Below are 13,766 nucleotides of genomic sequence, written 5' to 3'. Positions count from 1 at the left end.
GAATTGATTAGAGTGGACTGGGAAAATAGATTAAAGGGTAAGACGGTACATGATCAGTGGTGTACATTTAAGGAGTTATTTTACAACTTCCAAAAAATATATATTCCAGAGGAAAAAATGGTGTAAAAGAAAAGATAGCCGTCCGTGGCTAAGTAAAGTAATTAAGGATAGTATCCGACTAAAAACAAGGGCATATAAGGTAGCCAAATCTAGTGGGAGGATAGAAGATTGGGAAGTCTTTAAAAGACAGCAAAAAATAACTAAAAGATTGATTAAAAAAGGGAAGATAGATTATGAAAGTAAATTAGCAAAAAATATAAAAACAGATAGCAAAAGTTTCTACAGTTATATAAAAAGAAAAAGGGTGGCTAAAGTAAATGTTGGTCCCTTAGAGGATGAAACCGGGAAATTAATGGTGGGAAACATGGAGATGGCAAAAACGCTGAACAATTATTTTGTGTCAGTCTTTACGGTAGAGGACACTAAGAATATCCCAACACTGGACAAACAGGGGGCTCTGGGGGGGGGGGCGGGGAGGAGCTAAATACGATTAAAATCACTAAGGAAGTGGTACTTGGTAAAATAATGGGACTCAAGGCGGATAAATCCCCTGGACCTGATGGCTTACATCCTAGGGTCTTGAGGGAAGTGGCGGTAGGGATTGTGGATGCATTGGTAATAATTTTCCAAAACTCTCTGGACTCAGCAAAGGTCCCGGCAGATTGGAAAACTGCTAATGTAACAACCTTATTTAAAAAGGGTAGTAGGCAGAAGGCTGGAAACTATAGACCTGTTAGCCTAACATCTGTGGTTGGTAAAATTTTAGAGTCCATTATTAAGGAGACAGTAACGGGACATTTGGATAAACATAATTTAATAGGACAAAGTCAGCATGGTTTCATGAAGGGGAAGTCATGTTTGACAAATTTGCTTGAGTTCTTTGAGGAAGTAACATACAGGGTGGATAAAGGGGAACCAGTGGACGTAGTGTATTTAGACTTCCAAAAGGCATTTGACAAGGTGCCACACAAAAGATTATTGCTCAAGATAAAAAATCATGGGATTGGGGGTAATATTCTGGCATGGGTGGAGGATTGGCTATCTAACAGAAAGCAGAGAGTTGGGATAAATGGTTCGTTCTCAGACTGGCAATCAGTAACTAGTGGTGTTCCGCAGGGGTCAGTGCTGGGTCCCCAACTCTTTACAATCTATATTAATGATTTGGAGGAGGGGACCGAGTGCAACATATCAAAGTTTGCAGATGATACAAAGATGGGAAGGAAAGTAGTGAGTGAGGACATAAAAAACCTGCAAAGGGACATAGACAGGCTAAGTAAGTGGGCAGAGATTTGGCAGATGGAATACAACACTGGAAAGTGTGAGGTTATGCACTTTGGCAGGAAAAATCATGGAGCAAGTTATTATCTTAATGGCAAGAAACTGGAAAGAACTGTAGTACAAAGGGATCTGGGGGTCCTGGTGCACGAAACTCAAAAAGTTAGTATGCAGGTGCAGCAAGGTGATCAAGAAGGCCAATGGAAAACATAGAAACATAGAAGATAGGAGCAGGAGTAGGCCATTCGGCCCTTCGAGCCTGCTCCGCCATTCAATGAGATCATGGCTGATCATCCAAATTCAGTACCCTGTCCCTGCCTTCTCCCCATATCCCTTGATCCCTTTAGCCTCAAGAAATATATCCAACTCTTTCTTGAATATATTTAATGAACTGGCCTCCACCACCCTCTGTGGCAGAGAATTCCACAGGTTCACCACTCTCTGGGTGAAGAAATTCCTCCTCATTTCAGTCCTAAATGGCTTACCTCTTATCCTTAGACTATGACCCCTGGTTCTGGACTCCCCGGCCATCAGAAACATCCTTTCTGCATCTAGTCTGTCCAGACCTGACAGAATTTTATAGGTTGCGACGTGATCCCCTCTCAATCTTCTAAACTCCAGTGAGTATAAGCCCAATTGACACAATCTCTCCTCGTACGTCATTCCTGCCATCCCAGGTATCAGCCTGGTGAATCTTCGCTGCACTCCCTCCATGGCAAGAACGTCCTTCCTCAGGTAAGGTGACCAAAACTGCACACAATACTCAATGTTGGCTTTTATTGCTAGGCGGATAGAATATAAAAACAGGGAGGTATTGTTGCAGTTGTACAAGGTATTGGTGAGACCGCACCTGGAATACTGCATGCAGTTTTGGTGTCCATACTTAAGAAGACATACTTGCTCTCGAGTCAGTACAAAGAAGGTTCACTCGGTTAATCCCGGGGATGAGAGGATGGACATATGAGGAGAGGTTGAGTAGATTGGGACTCTACTCATTGGAGTTCAGAAGAATGAGAGGCGATCTTATTGAAACATATAAGATTGTGAAGGGGCTTGATCGGGTGGATGTGGTGAGGATGTTCCCAATGATGGGTGAAACTAGAACTAGGGGGCATAATCTTAGAATAAGGGGCTGCTCTTTCAAAACTGAGATGAGGAGAAATTTCTTCACTCAGAGGGTAGTAGGTCTGTGGAATTTGCTGCCCCAGAAAGCTGTGGAAGCTACATCATTAAATAAATTTAAAACAGAAATAGACAGTTTCTTAGAAGTAAAGGGAATTAGGGGTTACGGGGAGCGGGCAGGAAATTGGACATGAGTCTATGTTCGGAACGGTCATGGCCCTGTGGGTAGCGGAGCGGGCCCAGGTGCCGTGTAGCCTGGTTCTGCTCCTACTTCTTGTGTTCTAATTACGTGTTAGATTTCAGGAGATGGTTCTATTCCTGTTCCTGGCTGGGGTGGAGATCACCTTTTACAGAAGGTAAGTACTGTAGAAAATATAGGGACAGTGATCTCCTGGATGAGTTTCGATCGCCTAGATGGGTCGGAGAGGAATTTCCCAGATTTTTTTCTCCCAAATTGGCCATTGGGTTTTTTATCTGGTTTTTCGCCTCTTCCAGGAGATCACATGGATTCGGGAGGGATGTAGAGTGATAGTAGATTTGAGGTTAGGATCAGATCAGCCATGATCTTATTGAATGGTGGAGCAGGCTCGAGGGGCCGATTGGCCTACTCCTGCTACTATTTCTTATGTTCTTATGTAACATCACCCGACTCCACCCCTGCCTCAGCTCATCTGCTGCTGAAATCCTCATCCATGCATTTGTTACCTCTAGACTTGACTATTCCAATGCCCACCTGGACGGCCTCCAATCTTCTACCCTGCATAAACATGAGTTCATCCAAAACTCTGCTGCCCATATCCTAACTCGCACCAAGTCCTGTTCACCCATCACCCCTGTCTTTGCTGACCTAAATTGGCTCTCAGTCTGGCAACATCTTGATTTTAAAATTCTCATCCTGGTTTTCAAATCCCTCCATGATCTCGGCCCTCCCCAAGTCTGTAACCTCCTCCAGCCCTACAGGTCTCCACACTTCTCCATTTCTGGTCTTTTGCGCATCCCTTAATTTAATCGCTCCACCATTGGCGGCTATGCTTTCAGCTGCCATGGTCCTAATCTCTGGAACTACATCCCTAAAACTCGCCGCCTGTCTACCTCACTCACCTCCTTTAAGATGCTCCTTAAAATCTGTCCTAATGTCTTATGTGGCTCGGTGTCGAATTTTCTTTGCTAACGCTCCTGTGAAGTGTCTTGGAACATTTTACTGTGGTAAAGATGCTATACACACACACACACACGTTGTTGTTGCTGCGATCGGTCAAGCCTTCCACCCATCAAGCTCCAATCTTTGCCTCCCTTTTCGACCACCTCCCACCATGCCCTGATCTTTGCCTCTCTCCCTCCCTCCCAGTTGCCCTACTCCGAGTCCCCCACCAAGCCCCGATCTTTTCTGATTGCCAGGTACCGTCCCCAACGGTCTCTGGCTGCGGCCTTCTACCGTTGGCTTTCCTGCTGTCAATCTGGCAGGCTGGTGGGCGGGAAAGGGAATTATAAAAAATTATAATGAGGTCCTGCCGTTAAATTCGGCAGGAACTCTGCATTCCGGGTCCCCGGTCCCCCGCCCCCACTCCCCTCCAAAACCACGCTTCCCTGCCGCCTCCGCGTAAATAGAGTCATAGAGTCATAGAGTTATACAGCACGGATAGAGGTCCTTCGGCCCATCGTGTCCGTGCCGGCCATCAAGCCCTGTCTGATCTAATCCCATATTCCAGCATTTGGTCCGTAGCCTTGTATGCTATGGCATTTCAAGTGCTCGTCCAAATGCTTCTTAAATGTTGTGAGGGTTCCTGCCTCCACAACCCTTTCAGGCAGTGAGTTCCAGACTCCAACCACCCTCTGGGTGAAAAAGTTCTTCCTCAAATCCCCTCTAAACCTCCCGCCCTTTACCTTGAATCTATGCCCCCTAGTTATTGACCCCTCTACTAAGGGAAAAAGCTCCTCAGCATCCATCCTATCTATGCCCCTCATAATTTTGTACACCTCAATCATGTCCCCCCTCAACCTCCTCTGCTCCAAGGAAAACAAACCCAGTCTGCCCAGTCTCTCTTCACAGCTGAAGCGCTCCAGCCCCGGTAACATCCTGGTGAACCTCCTCTGCACCCTCTCCAACGCGATCACATCCTTCCTGTAGTGTGGCGACCAGAACTGCACACAGTATTCCAGCTGTGGCCTAACCAGCGTTTTATACAGTTCCATCATAACCTCCTTGCTCTTATATTCAATGCCTCGGCTAATGAAGGCAAGTATCCCATATGCCTTTTTTACCACCTTATCCACCTGTTCCGCCGCCTTCAGGGATCTGTGTACTTGCACACCCAGATCCCTCTGACCCTCCGTCTTACCGAGGGTCTTACCATTCATTGTGTATTCCCTTGCCTTGTTAGTCCCCCCAAAGTGCATCACCTCGCACTTTTCCGGGTTAAATTCCATTTGCCACTGTTCCGCCCATCTGACCAACCCATCTATATCGTTCTGCAGACTGAGGCTACCCTCCTCGCTATTTACCACCCTACCAATTTTTGTATCATCCGCGAACTTACTGATCATACCTTTTACATTCATATCCAAGTTATTAATGTAGACCACAAACAGCAAGGGACCCAGCACCGATCCCTGTGGTACCCCACTGGCCACAGGCTTCCAGTCACAAAAACAACCTTCGACCATCACCCTCTGCCTTCTGTCACTAAGCCAGTTTTGTATCCAATGTGCCAAGGCACCCTGGATTCCATGGGCTCTTACCTTCTTGACCAGTCTCCTGTGCGGGACTTTATCGAAGGCCTTACTGAAATCCATATATACCACATCCACTGCGTTACCCTCATCCACACACCTAGTCACCCCCTCAAAAAATTCAATCAAATTAGTCAGACATGATCTTCCCTTGACAAAGCCATGTTGACTATCCCTGATTAATCCTTGCCTCTCCAAGTGGAGACAAATTTTGTCCCTCAGAATTTTTTCCAATAATTTTCCTACCACTGATGTTAGGCTCACTGGCCTGTAGTTCCCCGGTTTTTCCCTACTTCCCTTCTTGAATAATGGTACTACATTAGAGGTTCTCCAGTCCTCTGGCACATCCCCTGTGGCCAGAGAGGTCCTGAATATATGTGTTAGAGCCCCCGCAATCTCCTCCTTTGCCTCACACAGCAGCCTGGGATACATTTCATCCGGGCCTGGGGATTTATCCATTTTTAGGCCAGCTAAAACTGCCAATACCTCCTCCCTCTCGATGTGAATATGTTCGAGCATATCACAGTCCCCCCGCCCTATTTCTATGTCTACATCATCCTTCTCCATAGTGAAAACAGGTGCAAAAAATTCATTTAGAACCCCTCCTACAACTTCCGGCTCCACACACAGATTGCCAGTTTTGTCCCTAATGGGCCCTATTTTTTCCCTAGTTATCCTCTTACCCTTAATATACTTATAAAACATCTTCGGATTTTCCTTTATTTTGCTCGCCAGTGTTATTTCATGGCCCCTCCTTGATCTCCTAATTTCTTTTTTAAGTATCCCCCTGCACTTTTTGTACTCCTCTAGGGCTTCCTCCGTCTTTAGCCTTTTGTATCTGCCAAAAGCCCTCCTTTTTTTCCTAATCCATTCTCGTATATCCCCTGACATCCAAGGTTCCCTGTGGTTTTTGGAACCACCCTTGACCTTTACGGGAACATGTTGCCAAATATCGGGGCCAGAAAGACAGATCGAGAAGGACAAACAGAAAGACAGAGAAAGAGTGAAAAAGAATTAGAGAGGTGGGAAATAAAGCAGAGAAGTTTACATGTTTTCCTTGAGCAATGACACAGAAGATGGACCAATAATAACATATAGAAAAAGTACGTACGACATATTTTCAGCATCAACAGCACATTCTCCCACTGCTTTGGTGACGTTTACAAGAAGTGCATTATTAGTTCCAGTTAGGAGATTGACCAATGGATCGATTCCTCCAGATCTCCTGATAGCACCTCGAATAAACGGGTCTCGTGCACATTGTCCCAACGCTCCGACGACATTGATAAGGACTTCCTCAGGTTGACCAACCAGTAGAGTAATCAAAGTTTCTATAATTCTTAAGTGTTTAAACCTTTAAGGAAAAGTGTTTTAAAAATTTCACATTAGAATATTTTTTAAATCTACAAATGTACAAGCTGTCTGAATATTTGAAGTTGCATATTTACAAACAGCAGATTTCCACAATCTGCTGTTTGTAAATGTGTGTTGCCACTTTTAACATTGCTTTAGAGACATATTACTGTGCATATATATTACTAAGAATATATATTAGTATTAATACCAGACTAGATTCTCATTGAGATTTATCTGCATTCAAAACAGCAAGATGGAAGATGTATAAAACCACTTAGACAATAAATTTGGACAAAAATGACATCCAGCTCATCTGAAGATGTGGTTAATCAAACAGCATCTCAATATTTAATCATCTAAACAGTCACTGCCCTTCAAAAAGTAATTCATTGTGAAGCACTTAGAAACAGTTTGACATGAAACATACTATACAAATGCAAGTATTATTAAATAGACAATTTTATTATCAGAGTGATCTTGAGGCAAGCAATACTAAAAGAAATGCATTTGATTAGTATGTTGCTTTTGTGTTGGTGGGGATCCCAAACCCTTGTTCAATGATCTCCCAATCCCTTAAAAGAGATAATGCGTGTCATTCTGCCTACTCAGTAATTTACTTTCTAAATACGTATTTCCATTATACTTGTTAATTTGGTAATGTTTTACACAATAGCTTTCCCAAAATGATAGTAATGTCTCACAATAAAGATCTCCAGATCAGCATTCTGAAGATTGAAGTAATAAATCAAGATAACTGCTTCATTTTGCTTCAACAGGAAGAACTGAATTTTTAGATTAAAATTGTTCATTTTAAATGTTTTTTAAAAAATAGACTTTATAAGTGGTTATTCTTTCAGTAACTATTCCCACTTTGTATCTGTTACTCATAGCCCAGATGTCCTATTCATTTACTTCATGCTAGAAGACCGCACCAATAATTTCTTCAGGGGTTCTCCCGATCTCCTGCCATAACTTTGGCAGAAACTCCAAAAATTAGGGAACTCCCTCCGGGAATTCTACCCTCAGTGTATAAAGTTCGCCTGCAAGGATGGAGCTATAGTTTGGGCCTTTAATTCTGACCAGACAGTTTCTGAGATACTGCTTCCTGAATTAGAACACTGTAAGCTGAATAGGCTGTTTAACATCGCCATTTTCCAAATAGATATAATATAATATAATATATTACTACATTTTGGTCCCCACCCATCATAGTCCACCAACTAATGCTACAGTACTATACTAATTGGTACTAGAATGCTGTTGGCTCTTAATTTATAGTCATGATCCATAATCAAGTGTAAAACACACTTCCATGAAGTTGGTATCCACAAGGACCCAGGTACTTACTTAAAATCAATAACTGGGACAGACAATCATTGTAGCTTCTAATCAATACTTTCAAGATCCCCTCTTGAGCTGTGCAAAACCATAATACCGCTCTTTGGAAACTCTCCACTATATCCCACTGGTTCAGCCTACTTGCATTTAAAAACTTACAGGAAACTTTGTGCTATCCAGCACCGACGGGACCGAGCTGTTGCCGTCCCATCAAAACTGCCGGACAAACCAGCGCTAATGTTGAAACATACGGAGATTTTGAGCTCCGTATCTGGCAACAAATCCTGTTGCAACAGCTTCTAAACAGTCGGCCATACCTTGCAAGCGTCTCTGTAGCTTAGCAACAGCTTCAGCGAGACCTTGCAGAGCCTGACTGGTGGAAAAAAAGCAACGAAAAGAAAAAAAAACTAACGAAACGGCTCCTGATTTTTGCCAGTGGCTCGAGCATTCCGGACAGTTGACCTCCGGATAAACCAAAGTTTCCTGTATTACACTAAATATTGAGTGTGCTATTGTAGATAGCTGATACAATTTGTCTAAACTATCTACAATTGCTGCATGTAGACTCGTGTGTATTCAGTGAGACATATTAAGGCAGCTTGTTCCAAATTATATTGATTGTATTCTGGATATTATGACTAATTTCTAAAAATTAGTCACCAACTTAGCATAGTTAAAACTATTACTTTAATATTTCTATTGGTTTTCATAGAAGTTTAGGTATAGGAGGAGGCTACTCAGCCTATTGCACTTGTACTGGTGTAACCTCATTTCTTTTCTCTGTTTATGTAACCTTTATTATTTTTTAAATTTAAATGTTCACGGGTGATTTTAACTCTACCTGTCTGGCAGAATCCGGGCAGGGTGGGCAGTTAAAATCGTCCAGATCACTTACCCATCCTGGAGCCGCCAGAAGTTAACCCTCCGCTTTAAAACCTGATCCACTGAGCAGGTGGCAAAGATACCCAAAGCTGGCAGGACCCTTTTTAACATATGTGCATGTCGGGCCCCAATGGTGTCGCTGCTAATCGCAGGGACTCCTGTGGGACAGCCCGGCAGCTGATCTTACGACATACATGGGATTGGCAGGCGGCCTGCAGGCCATGCAAATTTCCATCACTTCCTGCCCGGAATTGGTGGAAAGTCAGCTGGCAGAATTTAAATGAGGCATGGGAGTTAAAATACCCCGGGGCCTCTTTTATGCTGCAGCGGGTGAGTTTTGAACTGACAGTAATATTCACCTGCCAAAAACTGGCTTTGCTGTTCGTTTGTCAATTGTTGGGAAAAACTGTTCCTGGATAAAGTTTTCTTTTATTTCCTTTCCCAATGCATGTATATCAGTTGCATAAACAAACTGCTATCGTGCTGCATCTTCAAATGACAAGGCTACTCCTGCTTATCCAAATTTTGCCATGCCATGCTGTATGGCCAAATTTTGCAAAAGACGGGATCCAATGACCATCTTGCACTCCTGGACAATCAAGGCAGCAGAATGCTGATTATCTACCAAGGAAAGCTTTTCCTTATTATCTAAAAGAATTTTAACTTCAGGTTGCCCTGTACTTCTCCTGTCTGAGGTGGAGCATTACTTGCTTCAAGTGGTATATGCTTCCAAAGTGCTCTGCCCAGTATTTCTGAAGTGGTTGTCACAGCACAGAGCTGCACCCTCTCATTGCCAACAGCCAAATGGTAATTGTAAGGTTGGTCATGCCATTCTTGGCATTCCAGAACGCTGTCTAGAATGGATGGATCTGGGAACAGAATTAGAAGGTGCCTGCCCATTTGGCTATAGTCTCACCAGGATTGTTCCATCAAGGAGGGGAAGAGATTGTGTGGAATGTGGTACACCTAGTTAATTATTTTAAATTAACCAAATTGACAATTGTGAGGGATTTCCCCTCCCCCCATATTTTCCTTCATTCCTCCTCTGTCATCCAGTGCCCCTTTGAGGCTTTCTGTGATGCGAATTGGGACAGAACTAAGTGCAGTGCACATAGCAGAGATGTATTTGCAGCCGTGTTTAGGGCTACAAAGGTGTAGTTATAAGGGGTTGGTAAGCACCGTGGGATGTTTTACTACGCTAAAGTTGCTATATAAATGCAAGTTGTTGTTAATTATAACAAGAGAACTGGGAGCAGGAGTAGGCCATACGGCCCTTCAAGCCTGCTCCACCATTCAATAAGATCATGGCTGAACTTCGACATCCACTCCACTTTCTCACCCTATCCCCATATCCCTTGACTCCCTTAGTGCCCAAAAATCTATTGATCTCAGTCTTGAATATACTCATCAACTGAGCATTCACAGCTCTCTGGGGTAGAGAGTTCCAAAGGTTCACAACCCTCTGAGTGAAGAAATTTCTCCTCATCTCAGTCCTAAATGGCCGACCCCTTTTCCTAAGACTATGACCCCTAGTTCTATACTCTCCAGCCAGGGGAAACAGCCTCTTAGCACCTACTCTGTCAAGCCCTCTAAGAATTTTATATGTTTCAATGAGATCACCTCTCATTCTTCTAAACTCCAGAGAACATAGGCCCATTCTACTCAATCTCTCCTCATAGGACATCCCTCTCATCCCAGGAATCAATCTGGTGAACCTTCATTGCAACCCCTTTAAGGTAAGTATATCCTTCTTTAGGTAAGGAGACCAAAACTGTACACAGTATTCCAGGTGTAGTCTCACCAAAGCCGTATATAACTGCAGCAAGACTTCCTTACTCTTATACTCCAACGCTGTTGCAATAAAAGCTAACATATCATTTGCCTTCCTAATTGCTTGCTGTACCTGCATGTTAACTTTCTGTGATGCATGTACAAGGACCCCAAATCTCTCATAAGAACATAAGAAATAGGAGCAGGAGTAGGTCAAGCCGGCTCTGTCATTTAATAAGATCATGGCTGATCTTTAACTCAACTCCACCTTCCTGCACTATCCCCATATACCTCGATTCCCTTCGTATCCAAAAATCTATAAATTTCTTATTGAATATACTCAACGACTGAGCATCCACAGTTCTCTGGGGTAGGGAATTTCAAAGATTCACAACACTTTGAGTGAAGAAGTTTCTCCTCATCTCAGTCCTAAATGGCTGACCCCTTATTCTGAGACTATGACCCCTAGTTCTAGACTCTCCAGTCAGGAGGAACATCCAGCATCCACCCTGTCAAGCCTTTTAAGAAATGTATTTGTTTCAATGAGATCACCTCTCATTCTTCTAAACTCTAGGGAATATAGGCCTAGTCTACTCAATCTCTCTACTCATAGGACAATCCCCTCATCCCAATAATCAGTCTAGTGAACTCCCTCTAAGGCAAGCATATTTGTCCTTAGGTAAGAAAAGCAAAACAGTACACAGTAATCCAGGTGTGGTCGTACTAAGGTCCTATATAATTGTAGTAAGACTTCCTTATTATACTGAAATCCCTTTGTAATAAAGGCAAACATACCATTTGGTGTCCTAATTGCTTGCTATACCTTTCTGTGATTCGTGTACAAGGATGCCCAGATCCCTCTGAATACCAACATTTCCCAGTCTCTCACCATTTAAAAAATATTCTGCTTTTCTCTATTTTTCCTACCAAAGTGGATAACATTACGCTTCTCCACATTATATTAAATCTGCCATGTTCTTGCCCACTCACTTAACCTGTCTATATCCCTTTGCAGCCTCTTTGCATCCTCCTCACAGCTTACTTTCCCATCTAGCATTCTATCATCAGCAAACTTGGATACCCTCTGTCCCCTCATCTAAGTCATTGATTTAGATTGTAAATAGCTGAGGCTAGTTACACCCTGCGATCCCAAAAATGACCCATTTATTCCTACTCTCTGTTTCTGTCCATTAACCAATCCTCAATCCATGCTAATATATTACCCCCAATCCCATGAGGCATAATTTGTGTAACATCTTGTGTGGCACCTTATCGAATGCCTTCTGAAAATCTAAATATACTACATCCACTGATTCCCCCTTATCTACCCTGCTAGTACCACCCTCAAAAAACTCTTTTGTCAAACATGATTTCCCTTTCATATAACCATGTTGACTCTGGCTAATCATATCGTGATTTTCCAAGTGCTCTGTTATCACATCCTTAATAATATTCTAGCATTTTCCCAACTACTGATATCAGGCTAACTGGCCTATAATTCCCCGTTTTCTCTCTCCCACCTTTCCTGAACAATGGGGTTAGATTTTCTACCTTCCAATCCACGGGGACTATTCTAGAATCTAGGGAATTCTGGAAGATCAATACCAATGCATCCACTATCCCTGCAGCCACCTCTTTTAAAACCCTAGGATGTAGGCCATCAGGTCCAGGGGATTTGTTGGCTTTTAGTCCCATTAATTTTTCCAGTACTTTTTCTTTACTAATATTGATTACTTTACGTTCCTCACTCTCATTAGTCCTTTGGTTCCCCACAATTTCTGGTATGTTCTTTGTGTCTTCTACTCTTCCTTTCTATATAGTTGTAAAAGCTCTTACTATCTGTTTTTATATTTATTGCTAGTTTACTCTCATTCTATTTTCTCCCTCTTTATCAATTTCTTGGCCATCTTTTGCTGGTTTTTAAAACCCTTCCAATCTTCAGGCTTACTACTCTTGTTGCCAACATTGTAAGCCTCTTCTTTTAATCTAACTTCTCTAGTTAGCCATGGTTATAACACTTGTCTGGTGGAGTTTTCATTCCTCAAGAGAATGCTTGCCATTGCTTATCTACTGTCATATCTATTAATCTGGTTTCCCATTCTACCATAGCCAACTCACCCCTCATACCTCTATAATTAGCTTTGTTTAAAATTAAGTCCCTCGTTTCGGACTTAACCACATCACTCTCAAACTTAATATGAAATTCTATCATATTATGATCACTCATCCCCAGGTACTGGTTGCACTTTTCTGTGCTGCTTCCAATATCTGAAAATCCTTGCTGTAGTATGGCAATGAGAATTGTATTTTGGTGTAGCCATACCAGGGCCTTCTTATCACTCATTATCACCTGCTCGGATTTGTGCTCAGTCCTATTCAAGATCCAGTTAGCTTTCCTTACTGCTGCTGAACTATCCATCAATATCCACAGATCTCTCTCCTGTGTTGTGGCCTGTAGCCTAGAGCCATTTCATTTATATTAGTTGCTAGAAGGTTCTGATCTGGCCCGTGTGGAGCATTCTGCTACATCCTAGGGTACTTAAGGAAGTGGCCCTAGAAATAGTAGATGCATTGCTGATCATCTTCCAACATTCGATGGAATCTGGAACAGTACCCATGGATTGGAGGGTAGCTAATGTTACCCCACTATTCAAAAAAGGTGGTAGAGAGAAAACGGGGAATTACAGACCGGTAAGCCTGACATCGGTAGTGGGGAAAATGCTAGAGTCCATTATAAAAGATGTAATAGCAGAGCACTTGGAAAACAGTGACAGGATCGGACAAAGTCAACATGGATTCACAAAAGGTAAATCGTGCTTGACTAATATACTGGAATTTTTTGAGGATGTAACTGGTAAAATAGATAAGGGAGAACCAGTGGATGTGGTGTATCTGGACTTTCAGAAGGCCTTCAATAAGGTCCTGCATAAGAGATTAGCATGTAAAGTTAAGGCACATGGGATTGGGGGCAAGGTATTGACTTGGATAGAGAACTGGTTGGCAGACATAAAGCAAAGAGTTGGAATAAACGGGTCTTTTTCCGAGTGGCAGGCAGTGACTAGTGGGGTACCGCAGGGATCGGTCCTTGGACCCCAGCTATTCACAATATATATTAATGATCTAGACAAGGGAACTAGATGTAATATCTCCAAATTTGCAGACGACACAAAGCTGGGTGGGCGTGTGTGCTGTGAGGAGGATGTCGAGAAACTCCAGGATGATTTGGACATGTT

General features: G+C 42.8%; 1 protein-coding gene across 1 annotated transcript in view; it reads right to left on the bottom strand.

Annotated features, from left to right (window-relative positions):
* odad2 (outer dynein arm docking complex subunit 2) overlaps positions 1-13,766 on the bottom strand; it is a 422,610-nt gene that overhangs the window by 34,021 nt on the left and 374,823 nt on the right. Inside the window, exon 15 of the mRNA XM_085987200.1 lies at positions 6,299-6,541. Within this exon, the coding sequence (XP_085843326.1) occupies positions 6,299-6,541 (243 nt within the window). The remainder of the gene's footprint in view (positions 1-6,298; positions 6,542-13,766) is intronic.

This window comes from Somniosus microcephalus, chromosome 5 (assembly GCF_052327205.1).
Source record: "Somniosus microcephalus isolate GS21.2 chromosome 5, FLI_Smic_1.0, whole genome shotgun sequence".
Taxonomy (NCBI): domain Eukaryota; kingdom Metazoa; phylum Chordata; class Chondrichthyes; order Squaliformes; family Somniosidae; genus Somniosus; species Somniosus microcephalus.
This window is presented reverse-complemented; position numbering and strand designations above follow the sequence as displayed.